General features: G+C 55.3%; 1 protein-coding gene across 1 annotated transcript in view; it reads right to left on the reverse strand.

The window, feature by feature from the left end:
* Positions 1 to 1,334: 1,334 nt before the first annotated feature.
* LOC133136654 (rho GTPase-activating protein 21-like) overlaps positions 1,335 to 12,934 on the reverse strand; it is a 16,765-nt gene continuing 5,165 nt past the window's right edge. The window contains exons 3-14 of the mRNA XM_061254295.1: positions 12,458 to 12,519; positions 12,153 to 12,289; positions 9,772 to 9,911; positions 9,219 to 9,371; positions 9,025 to 9,103; positions 7,200 to 7,273; positions 7,010 to 7,099; positions 6,637 to 6,762; positions 6,189 to 6,230; positions 5,887 to 5,995; positions 5,407 to 5,438; positions 1,335 to 2,909 (exon numbers count right to left, since the gene is read on the reverse strand). Coding sequence (XP_061110279.1) covers positions 1,353 to 2,909; positions 5,407 to 5,438; positions 5,887 to 5,995; positions 6,189 to 6,230; positions 6,637 to 6,762; positions 7,010 to 7,099; positions 7,200 to 7,273; positions 9,025 to 9,103; positions 9,219 to 9,371; positions 9,772 to 9,911; positions 12,153 to 12,289; positions 12,458 to 12,519 — 2,601 coding nt within the window. The 3' untranslated portion in view covers positions 1,335 to 1,352. The remainder of the gene's footprint in view (positions 2,910 to 5,406; positions 5,439 to 5,886; positions 5,996 to 6,188; positions 6,231 to 6,636; positions 6,763 to 7,009; positions 7,100 to 7,199; positions 7,274 to 9,024; positions 9,104 to 9,218; positions 9,372 to 9,771; positions 9,912 to 12,152; positions 12,290 to 12,457; positions 12,520 to 12,934) is intronic.

Below are 12,934 nucleotides of genomic sequence, written 5' to 3' on the forward strand. Positions count from 1 at the left end.
GGGAGAGAGACAAAGGGAGAAAGAGAGATGGAGGGGGAGAGAGACAGAGACAACACTGGGTGACATTAACGGTTTTTATTTCCAGTGATTCGGGGCTCAGACCCCAGTGTACGAGAGGAGGGTCCAGTTACAGGAATCATCTGTCCATGCAGTTTGAGATGAAGGCCCGTTATCTACATGCCTATTTTACAATACTTACAAAAACCGCCCATTCAATGCAATACAAAGAGAAGCAGCTAAACACACAGTATTTACACTTAACTTACTTATTATACAGAAATATTTAAAATTCAAGTTCCATTAAAATCCAAAAAAATAAAATAAAAAGTATAAAATATGTTAAGACCCAAGTGGAATGCCAAAAAGAATGGAAGCGCATAATTTGCCTGTTTTGTTTGTTAAACCTGTAAATTCACTGCATGAGTTGAGTTGGTAAAACTGTGTCTCTCAATTGATACCTGCATCTCCACATAGCTAATTGAACAGAATGGCACCTAAACTACCCCCCACACCGCTTTAATGAGGCACTTTCCTTCGAGAAGAAACGTGATTTCAGTTTTAATCATTAATTTATTCCGTCTTTATTTTTTCTCTCCTTTTTTTGCAATCTGGCGAGAGGAAGTGGAAAAGCCGCGAAGAGAGTGGAGCTCGCGCGGGAAAAAGCGTATCGGCGTTGGTGGAGTTTGATCAACAACACTCGTCTCTCGTTTCCGGAGTCGTATAAAAATGTCGCCTCGCTGAACATCAAAGTTTGGCTGTTTAATTTAAGGAAGCAGAAAGGAATAAACACGCTTCAAGTACAGATAGAAATAGCGAACACTTTAAAAACGAGACCCATAACCAGCAACGAAGCTTTAGTCTTTAGCGGAACGGCGAAGCATTTACAGTCTTCCTCTGGGTTTCTAAGCAACTGCACATAACAGCCACTCCCCAAAAACCGGCGCCAGTTACACACAGAGCCGACAATTCTTCAGTAATACTTAAGACGCTAGAACCGCTTCTTTCTAATAACTTATTTTAAAAAAACCGTGTTACGACGTAGAGGAAGGAATTTTTACCATCATAAATACGGAAAGCCTTAAACAGTTAGCCCAGTGGCTTACGTCTGTCAGTATAAATGGGGTTAACCAACTCAAGGCGGGATCACAACGCTGTTACCGTACGCCAGTTAAAAACGATTATGCACAAATTCAGTTTTGTTTCCAGTATTATTATTTTTTTTCATCTTTTCTTTTGCACTAATAACCCTGTGCGAGTGAAAAACCAAAAATCCATGAATTTGCAGTAGCCCTGGCTGATAAATTATGTACAGACACAAGTGCAAGTCCCCCCCCCCCCCCCCCGCCCCCGGTTCATAAATACTGATAGAATCGCGAGCGGACCACTTGGGCCCCGGACAGTTTGTGGGGGTGTGCGTCTCCCGACAGGCTCAGAGCGCCCTGGCTCTTCCCCGGGGGGCTGTCTCCGTTCAGCTGCTCCGGGCCGCCCTCCGGGCACGCGGGCGTGGCGGGGGCGGGGTCGGGGTTGCCGGGGCGACGGCGCTCGCGGACGATCCAGTCGCGCACGGAGAAGTCCTGCGAGCTGCACCGGGGCTTGAGCCGGTCCACGGCGCACAGCCCCGCCCCCTTCCCGCCGGGCGTGTCGCCGGCCGCGGCCAGCGAGGCGAAGTCGCGCTGGCCCCCCATGGTGTGCCGCCGCCGGATGCCCTTCTTCTTGCGCGAGTCCGGGGAGCGCGTCCTGCAGGCGGGGGCCCCGCCCCCCGACACCCCGAACATGTCGTCCGCCGAGCTCCGGAGGCGGAGCCTGAAGCGCTCCGTGAGGCGCAGTCTCCACGGCGCCGGCGGCTCCGCCCTCTCCGAGCCCTCGCTCCTGGAGGAGGAGCTCAGGCTGCCCGTGGACCGGCCCCTGGAGCCGGCCAGGACGCGGGACAGCGCCCCGGGCTCCCGCTCGCCCCGCCCGCCCTCCGCCGACGACTCGCTGTGGGTTTTGGGGTGGGGCGGCGCGGCGGCGGGCGGCTGGGTCTTGGCGAACACGGGAAAGTCGCTCTCGCTGTCGGTCTCGGCGGGCCGGCCCTCGCTCACCAGCTCACTGCGCTCGTCGTCCGCCTCGTCCCCCCGGCTCTCCGTCACCGAGCGCACCTCCGGGCTCAGCGCGCTGGCCTCGGGCCCCGGCAGGAAGGGGAACGTCAGCGACGAGGTGGTGGAGTAGTCGGACGTGATGGAGCTCACCTCCGCCAGGGCCTCGCTGCCTCGGGGGTCGGGGGCGGGGTCGGCGGGGGCGGGGGCGGGCAGCGTGGGGGGGGCGGAGGCCTGGGAGCTGCTGCTGTTCATGGTGCCGAGGTCAGAGGTCACGTCGTCGCACTGGGAGGTGGGGTCGGACAGGGAGGACTGGCGGTTTCCACGGTAACTCAGACTGGGGGACGGGGAGGGGAGCGGTTTGGGGCAGGGGGCCTTCTCCACCCCCGTCTCCCCCCCTCTCTCCTCCATCTCCGGCAGCGATGGTTCTGCTTCCTGTTTGCGGTCTGCCTGACCCCCGTGCCCCCCATCCCCCCCGCCCCCCACCTCACTGCCACCACTCTCACCGCGCTTGGCACTGTCAGGCTCCACCCAGCCCGGCCGCTGGCTCTGGCTGGGGCTCGGTCCAAGGTTCTGGCTCTGGCTGGGAGTGGGTACCCGGTTCTGGCTGGGAGTAGGTACCCGGTTCTGGCTGGGAGTTGAGCCCCGGTTTTGGATGGCCGTGGGGCCGCGGTTCTGGCTCTCCTTGCGGGGGAACACAGCGTCCAGGTCGTCGTCGGAGCTGCTGGGAAGCGGCTTCTCTTTGTGCTTCTTGCGCTTGCGGCTGGCGGCCGCGAAGATGGAGGAGCGGAGCAGCTCCCGGCTGTACTGCTCTTTCCCCGAGCCCCACGAGCCCTGCAGCACAGCGCAACACAACCCAACACAACACCCGTCAGCACAACCCAACACCCGTCAGCACAAACCAACACCCGTCAGCACAGCGCAACACAATCCAACACAACACCCGTCAGCACAACCCAACACCCGTCAGCACAACCCAACACCCATCAGCACAAACCAACACCCGTCAGCACAGCGCAACACAACCCAACACAACACCCGTCAGCACAACCCAACACCCGTCAGCACAACCCAACACCCATCAGCACAAACCAACACCCGTCAGCACAGCGCAACACAACCCAACACAACACCCGTCAGCACAACCCAACAGCCGTCAGCACAACCCAACACCCGTCAGCACAACCCAACAGCCGTCAGCACAACCCAATACCCGTCAGCACAACCCAACACAACCCAACACAACACCCATCAGCACAGCACAACCCAACACCAATCAGCACAACCCAATACAACACCCATCAGCACAACACAAACACCCGTCAGCACAACAAAACCCAACATCCATCAACACAACACAACCCAACACCCGTCAGCCCAACAAAACCCAACATCCATCAGCACAACACAACCCAACACAATCCAATACCTGTCAGCAGAACACAACACCCATCAGCACAACACAACCCAACACCCGTCAGCACAGCCCAACACAACACCCATCAGCACAACCCAACACCCATCAGCACAACCCAACACAACACCTGTCAGCACAACCCAACACAACCCCCATCAGCACAACCCAACCCAACTCCCATCAGCACAACACAAACACCCATCAGCACAACACAACACCTATCAGCACAACCCAACACAACCCCCATCAGCACAACCCAACCCAACTCCCATCAGCACAACACAAACACCCATCAGCACAACACAACACCTATCAGCACAACACAACGCCAACACCCATCAGCACAATCCAACACAACACCCATCAGCACAACACAACCCCACACCCATCAGCACAACACAACACCCGTCAACACAACCCCCATCAGCACAACCCAACACCCATCAGCACATCACAAACACCCATCAGCACAACACAACCCAACACCCATCAGCACAACACAAACACCCACCAGCACAACACAAACAACCGTCAGCACAACACAACATCGATCAGCACAACACAATCCAACACCCGTCAGCACAACCCAACACAACACCACAACACCCATCAACACAACCCAACACTCGTCAGCACAACCCAACACAACACCTGTCAGCACAACCCAACACAACCCCCATCAGCACAACCCAACCCAACTCCCATCAGCACAACACAAACACCCGTCAGCACAACACAACCCAACACCCCTCAGCACAACCCAACACAACACCCATCAGCACAACACAACGCCAACACCCATCAGCACAACCCAACACAACACCCATCAGCACAACCCAATGCAACCCAATACCCGTCAGCACAACCCAACATAACACCCATCAACACAACCGAACACCCATCAGCACAGCCCAACATAACACCCGTCAGCACAACCCAACACAACCCCCATCAGCACAACACAACACCAGTCAGGACAGCACAAAGGGTTCTGAATTTCTGTATGTTTACACTAGGACTCGGAACTGTACTGTCCTCTCAGGTCCACTTTTGCACTTGTTCTTGTGTTTGATTTGCACTTTGTTGTACGTCGCTCTGGATAAGAGCGTCTGCTAAATACCACGTAATGTAATGTTATGTAACCCAACACCCATCAGCACAGCCCAACATAACACCCATCAGCACAACCCAACACAACCCCCATCAGCACAACACAACACCAGTCAGGACAGCACAAAGGGTTCTGAATTTCTGTATGTTTACACTAGGACTCGGAACTGTACTGTCCTCTCAGGTCCACTTTTGCACTTGTTCTTGTGTTTGATTTGCACTTTGTTGTACGTCGCTCTGGATAAGAGCGTCTGCTAAATACCACGTAATGTAATGTTATGTAACCCAACACCCATCAGCACAACCCAACACAAACACCCATCAGCACAACACAACCCAACACCCATCAGCACAACACAAACACCCGTCAGGACAACACAACACCCATCAGCACAACACAAAACAACGCCAACAACCATCAGCACAACACAATGCCAACACCCATCAGCACAACGCAACCCAACACCCATCAGCACAACCCAGCGCAAGCACCCATAAGCACACAACACAACCCAACACCCGTCAGCACAACACAACACAACCCAACACCTGTCAGCACAACACAACCATCAACTCAACACGACACAAACACCCGTCAGCACAACACAACCCAACACCCGTCAGCACAACACAACAACACAACCCCACACCTGTCAGCACAACGCAACAACCATCAACTCAACATGACACAAACACCCGACAGCACAATACAACAACAATGCAAACAGCCAACAGCACATGTGCCAGTAGGAACACAGACCCAGGGTGTTTCTGGGTGGGTGTGTATGTGAGAGGGGAACTGACCTTAGATTTAGCAGAGTCACTGTTGGGCGAGTCTGGAAGAGGGAGGAGAGAACATGTGAGCAACACGCACTCACTCCTCATACAGAGACTCCCTGAAACAGTCCAGTTCCTAACCAATCACACGCTATTCTATTCCAACCAATCATGTGCTATTCCATTCCAACCAATCACACGCTATTCTATTCCAACCAATCACACGCCATTCTATTCCAACCAATCACACGCTATTCTATTCCAACCAATCACACTTCACGTCTCCTTTGCTCAGAGCGGGGCTCCACTGGGCCGATAACCACTTCAGCCCCAGACACCCAGGGGAGGTGAACCGACTGTGTAAACCAACCACTTCAATTGGTCAATTCAACGCTGAGTAGCCAGGGAAACCCTTGTGACCAGGCTACAGAAGCCCTGCTCTAGAGGTGTGACTGCTCGGCTCTGTCAGAGACGCCTCCCCCCTGCTCTCTGTCCTGCGCGCGTTACCCGAGACCTCCCCCGGGGAGGTGAGGCCGGCCCGGCCGATGTTGGTGAGCAGGTGGTCGATGTTCGGCACCGGCTGGGACTCCACCGCAATCTCCTGGGGCATGCTGGTCTGGGGGGGAGAGGTCAAAGGTCAACCGCCAGCCATCGTGCAGTGCAGAGCAGAGCAAATCATTTTCTCCCAGCACCACATTACTCAACACAACACCACATTGCTCAACGGAATCAACAATCCCCAAAAAACATCAGACCAGCCCCAACCCACCACCCCCCCACCCCAGCCCAGCCCCCCAGCTGATCCTCACCGTGGGCTCCACAGCGCCCCCTTCTGAGAAAAACCAGTCATACTGCAAGAGAGGAGGAGGAGGGACGTTCAGCACTGAGCTTAACAAGGGCAGAGTGGCTGCTGTACGAGTGTGTGTGTGTGTGTGTGTGTGTGTGTGTGTGTTTATATGTGTGTGTGTGTGCCTGCTGTATGAGGGTGTGTGTGTGTTCATATGTGTGTGTGTGTGCCTGCTGTATGAGGGTGTGTGGGTGTGTGTGTGTGTGTGTGTGTGTACCTGCTGTATGAGGGGGTGTGTGTGTGTGTGTGTGTACCTGTGTGTGTGTGTGTGTACCTGCTGTATGAGGGTGTGTGTGTGTGTGTACCTGCTGTATGAGGGTGTGTGTGTGTGTGTGTGTGCCTGCTGTATGAGGGTGTGTGTGTGTGTGTGTGTGTACCTGCTGTATGAGGGTGTGTGTGTGTGTGTGTACCTGCTGTATGAGGGTCTCCACTATCCTGTACTGGTCGGGCATGTGGGTGACCATATGGGTCATGTTGTCCTCTGATGTCCTCACCAGGGTGGGCCCAAACACAATGGCCAGGTTCCGAGGCTCCATCTGAGAGAGAGCCATAAACTTTAATGCACACTGCCACACTCATGCATGGGTGCGCACACACAAATACTCACTCACTCACTCACTCACTCACTCACTCACTCACTCACTCACTCACTCACTCACTCACTCACTCACTCACTCACTCACTCACTCACTCACTCACTCACTCACTCACTCACTCACTCACTCACTCACTCACACAGCAGGTACTCACTCACTCACTCACTCACTCACTGGTAGAGCTCACCTTGTTCTTCTCGCAGTTCTCAGACACGGTTTTGAGATGTGCTGAGAGGAACTTCAGCGTCTCGTAGTGATGTCTGGGCAGCTGCTGCAGCTGCAGAGAGACCAGTGTAAGCGTCTCACTCCCTCTGTGGCATTTAGCACCTTTAATTAAAGCGCTTAATTAAAACCCTTAACGAGGTCCACACACTCACCAGAGTCTTCAGGGCCTTCAGTCTCCCCACCGAGTCCTCTGTTCGATTGGCTTCAATAAAATCTGCGTATTTCTCTGCAGAACGGAGATGCTCAGTCAGACACCACTGAAGACACAGCCAAGCCTTGTCAACCCCAGAATGGGTGGAGCTACGATCACATGTCAATCAACTGACTTGTCTGAACCTATCAGAAAGCATGATGGCACAAAGCTCCGCCCCATCTTTGCTTCATTAAACAAGACTCTCCCCGATGCGAGTAACAGCACAGAGAGAGGATAGGGCGGCCTGTAGTGTAGTGGTTAAGGTGAATGACTGGGACATGCAAGGTCGGTGGTTCTAATCCCGGTGTAGCCACAATAAGATCCGCACAGCCGTTGGGCCCTTGAGCGAGGCCCTTAACCCTGCATTGCTCCAGGGGAGGATTGTCTCCTGCTTAGTCTAATCAACTGTACGTCGCTCTGGATAAGAGTGTCTGCCAAAATGCCAATAATGTAATGTAATGTAATGTAATGTAATGAGGTGGAGACGACAAGATCGCACACTAATGTGTGTGTGTTCCACACTGTCCACAAGATGGCACCAAAGGACGTTTTTACAAATTCAGATCGATATGAAAAGATGGAGCCACTTCAGTGGCTGAGACGGAGGTGGGTAAACGTGACAGCCCCTGATTTAAATAAAGATCTCTGAGCAGGGTGGGGAGGAAGGGCCACAGCAGGGTGGGGAGCAGGGCCACAGCAGGGTGAGGAGCAGGGCCACAGCAGGGTGAGGAGCAGGGCCACAGCAGGGTGGGGAGCAGGGTGAGGAGCAGGGCCACAGCAGGGTGAGGAGCAGGGCCACAGCAGGGTGAGGAGCAGGGCCACAGCAGGGTGAGGAGCAGGGCCACAGCAGGGTGAGGAGCAGGGCCACAGCAGGGTGAGGAGCAGGGCCACAGCAGGGTGAGGAGCAGGGCCACAGCAGGGATGGGGAGCAGGGTGAGGAGCAGGGTGAGGAGCAGGGTGGGGAGCAGGGCCGGAGCAGGGTGGGGAGCAGGGCCGGAGCAGGGTGGGGAGCAGGGCCGGAGCAGGGTGGGGAGCAGGGCCACAGCAGGGTGAGGAGCAGGGCCACAGCAGGGTGGGGAGCAGGGCCACAGCAGGGTGGGGAGCAGGGTGAGGAGCAGGGCCACAGCAGGGTGAGGAGCAGGGCCACAGCAGGGTGAGGAGCAGGGCCACAGCAGGGTGGGGAGCAGGGTGAGGAGCAGGGCCACAGCAGGGTGAGGAGCAGGGCCACAGCAGGGTGAGGAGCAGGGCCACAGCAGGGTGAGGAGCAGGGCCACAGCAGGGTGAGGAGCAGGGCCACAGCAGGGTGAGGAGCAGGGCCACAGCAGGGTGAGGAGCAGGGTGGGGAGCAGGGCCACAGCAGGGTGGGGAGCAGGGCCACAGCAGGGTGGGGAGCAGGGTGGGGAGCAGGGTGAGGAGCAGGGTGAGGAGCAGGGCCACAGCAGGGTGGGGAGCAGGGCCACAGCAGGGTGGGGAGCAGGGTGAGGAGCAGGGTGGGGAGCAGGGCCACAGCAGGGTGGGGAGCAGGGCCACAGCAGGGTGGGGAGCAGGGTGGGGAGCAGGGTGAGGAGCAGGGTGAGGAGCAGGGCCACAGCAGGGTGGGGAGCAGGGCCACAGCAGGGTGGGGAGCAGGGTGAGGAGCAGGGTGGGGAGCAGGGCCACAGCAGGGTGGGGAGCAGGGTGGGGAGCAGGGTGAGGAGCAGGGCCACAGCAGGGTGGGGAGCAGGGTGGGGAGCAGGGCCACAGCAGGGATGGGGTCACATGTGCCGGCTGTGCTGTCACCTCACCATTGGTGAAGAGCGGCTCTGGAAGCTTCCGGAAGAAGGATTTCAGCAAGCTGCTGATGACATTCAGGTCCCTCCATTTCTGCACACAGGAGAGAGAGAGAGAGAGAGAGAGAGAGAGAGGGGGGATGAATGTGTGGTTGGGAGGAGAGAGAGAGAGAGGGGGGGGGGGATGAAGGGAGGAGGCACACACTCACGTCCTCCTGCAGGTTGATGTCCATGCCGCGGTCCAGCTCGTCCTGCAGGTGGGCGATGGCCGCGGTGTTCCCGGGGACCCTGTAGATCCCAGTGTACTCCAGACCCCTCTCCTCCACCAGAGCACAGCACATCTCCACTATCAGAGGAATGAACTGAAACACACACAGTACTTAAACACACACTCTCACACACAGACTCACAGACACACACACACACACACACACACACAGTACTTAAACACACTCACACACACACACACAGACACCATACACACACACACACAGTACTTAAACACACACACAGACACACACAGTAGTACATACACACAAACTGTAATACACACACACACACAGTACTTAAACACACTCACACTCACACACACACACACAGTACTTAAACACACACACACAGACACACACAGTACTTAAACACACTCACACACACACACACAGAGACACACACAGTACTTAAACACACACACACACACACACAGAGACACACACAGTACTTAAACACACACACACACACACACCGGCTCCCACAGGCTCTCACCTTGTTGCTGTGAGCGGGGGGGCAGTGGTCCAGGCGCACCCCAAACGTCACCCCCGGGCCGGGCCTCTTCTCCACGACCCTCCTCCTCAAACCTGGGATCCGCTTCCAGCCGCCCCGGTCCCGCGGGGGGCTGCTCTCCTCTGGGGGGAACCACACACACCGCCCTCAAACAGAGACCCCACACACACCGCCCTCAAACAGAGACCCCACACACACCGCCCTCAAACAGAGACCCCACACACCGCCCTCAAACAGAGACCCCACACACCGCCCTCAAACAGAGACCCCACACACACCGCCCTCAAACAGAGACCCCACACACCGCCCTCAAACAGAGACCCCACACACACCGCCCTCAAACAGAGACCCCACACACACCGCCCTCAAACAGAGACCCCACACACCGCCCTCAAACAGAGACCCCACACACACCGCCCTCAAACAGAGACCCCACACACCGCCCTCAAACAGAGACCCCACACACCGCCCTCAAACAGAGACCCCACACACACCGCCCTCAAACAGAGACCCCACACACACCGCCCTCAAACAGAGACCCCACACACCGCCCTCAAACAGAGACCCCACACACACCGCCCTCAAACAGAGACCCCACACACACCGCCCTCAAACAGAGACCCCACACACCGCCCTCAAACAGAGACCCCACACACACCGCCCTCAAACAGAGACCCCAAACACCGCCCTCAAACAGAGACCACACACACCGCCCTCAAACAGAGACCCCAAACACACCGCCCTCAAACAGAGACCCCAAACACACCGCCCTCAGAGACCCCACACACCGCCCTCAAACAGAGACCACACACACCGCCCTCAAACAGAGACCCCACACACCGCCCTCAAACAGAGACCCCAAACACACCGCCCTCAAACAGAGACCACACACACCGCCCTCAAACAGAGACCCCACACACCGCCCTCAAACAGAGACCCCAAACACCGCCCTCAAACAGAGACCCCACACACCGCCCTCAAACAGAGACCCCACACACCGCCCTCAAACAGAGACCCCACACACCGCCCTCAAACAGAGACCCCAAACACACCGCCCTCAGAGACCCCAAACTCTGTGTGTGTGTGTGTGTGTGTGTGTGTGTGTGTGAGTGTGTGTGTGTGTGTGTGTGAGTGTGTGTGTATGGTGAGTGTGTGTGTGTGTGTGTGAGTGTGTGTATGGTGTGTGTGTGTGTGTGTATGGTGTGTGTGTGAGTGTGTGTGTGTGTGTGAGTGTGTGTGTATGGTGTGTGTGTGAGTGTGTGTGTGTGTGTGTGTATGTGTGTGTGTGTGTGTGTGTGTGTGTGTGTGTGTGTGTGTGAGTGTGTGTGTATGGTGAGTGTGTGAGTGTGTGTGTGAGTGTGTGTATGGTGTGTGTGTGAGTGTGTGTGTGTGTGTGTGAGTGTGTGTGTATGGTGTGTGTGTGAGTGTGTGTATGTGTGTGTGTGTGTGTGTGTGTGTGTGTGTGTGTGAGTGTGTGTGTATGGTGAGTGTGTGAGTGTGTGTGTGAGTGTGTGTATGGTGTGTGTGTGTGTGTGTGTGTGTGTGTGTGAGTGTGTGTGTGTGTGTGTGTGTATGGTGAGTGTGTGAATGTGTGTGTGAGTGTGTGTATGGTGTGTGTGAGTGTGTGTGTATGGTGAGTGTGTGAGTGTGTGTGTGAGTGTGTGTATGGTGTGTGTGTGTGTGTGAGTGTGTGTGTGTGTGTGTGTGTATGGTGTGTGTGTGAGTGTGTGTGTGAGTGTGTGTGTGTGTGTGTGTGTATGGTGTGTGTGAGTGTGTGTGTGTGTGTGTATGGTGTGTGTGTGAGTGTGTGTGTGTGTGTGTGAGTGTGTGTGTGTGAGTGTGTGTGTATGGTGAGTGTGTGAGTGTGTGTGTGAGTGTGTGTGTGAGTGTGTGTGTGAGTGTGTGTGTGTGTGAGTGTGTGAGTGTGTGTGTGAGTGTGTGTGTGAGTGTGTGTGTGTGTGTGTGTGTGTGTGTGTATGGTGAGTGTGTGAGTGTGTGTGTGAGTGTGTGTGTGAGTGTGTGTGTGAGTGTGTGTGTGTGTGAGTGTGTGAGTGTGTGTGTGAGTGTGTGTGTGTGTGAGTGTGTGAGTGTGTGTGTGAGTGTGTGTGTGTGTGTGTGTGTGTGTGTGTGTGTGAGTGTGTGTGTGTGTGAGTGTGTGAGTGTGTGTGTGAGTGTGTGTGTGAGTGTGTGTGTGTGTGTGTGAGTGTGTGTGTATGGTGAGTGTGTGAGTGTGTGTGTGAGTGTGTGTGTGTGTGTGTGAGTGTGTGTGTATGGTGAGTGTGTGTGTGTGTGTATGGTGTGTGTATGGTGTGTGTGTGTGTGTGTGTGTATGGTGTGTGTGTGTGTTGATTTCTGGGGCGTACCTTTGTGTGGGGGCTTCCTTTCAGACGCGTGGCGGGGCGAGGGGGGGCTGGGGCTCCTCCCCCCCAGCAGGGCGTGTCTGAGGCTCAGGGCTTGGCGGGGGGGTTTGGGGGAGGGGTCCGCCTTACTGCTGGGGGAGCTGCAACACACACACACACACACACAGTTACTATACACACACACACTATTATTCACACACACACTGTTATTACACACACACATGCACTGTTATTACACATACACTGTTACTATACACACACACACTGTATGATTGACATGTAAAACACACACACACACACACACTCACTTTAGCATGGTGTATTCCTTAATCTTGCGGTTGATCAGGTCCTGGCTGGTGACTCCAGCACTCTAAACACAAACAGAATACATTACATTACATTACATTACATTAATGGCATTAGGCAGACGCTCTTATCCAGAGCAACGTACAGTTGATTAGACTAAACAGGAGGCAGTCCTCCCCTGGAGCAGTGCAGGGTTAAGGGTCTTGCCCAACAGCTGTGCGGATCTTATTGTGGGTCCCAGTCATGTACCTTAATGACTAGGCTACAGGCCGCCCCCTTAATCACTTCAGCTCAGTTCACCTGTGTGTCTCTCTCTCTGTTCACCTGTGTGACTCTCTCTCTGTTCACCTGTGTGACTCTCTCTCTGTTCACCTGTGTGACTCTCTCTCTCTGTTCACCTGTGTGTCTCTCTCTCTGTTCACCTGTGTGACTCTCTCTCTCTGTTCACCTGTGTGTCTCTCTCTCTGTTCACCTGTGTG

The sequence above is a fragment of the Conger conger genome, chromosome 9 (assembly GCF_963514075.1).
Source record: "Conger conger chromosome 9, fConCon1.1, whole genome shotgun sequence".
In the NCBI taxonomy this organism is placed as follows: domain Eukaryota; kingdom Metazoa; phylum Chordata; class Actinopteri; order Anguilliformes; family Congridae; genus Conger; species Conger conger.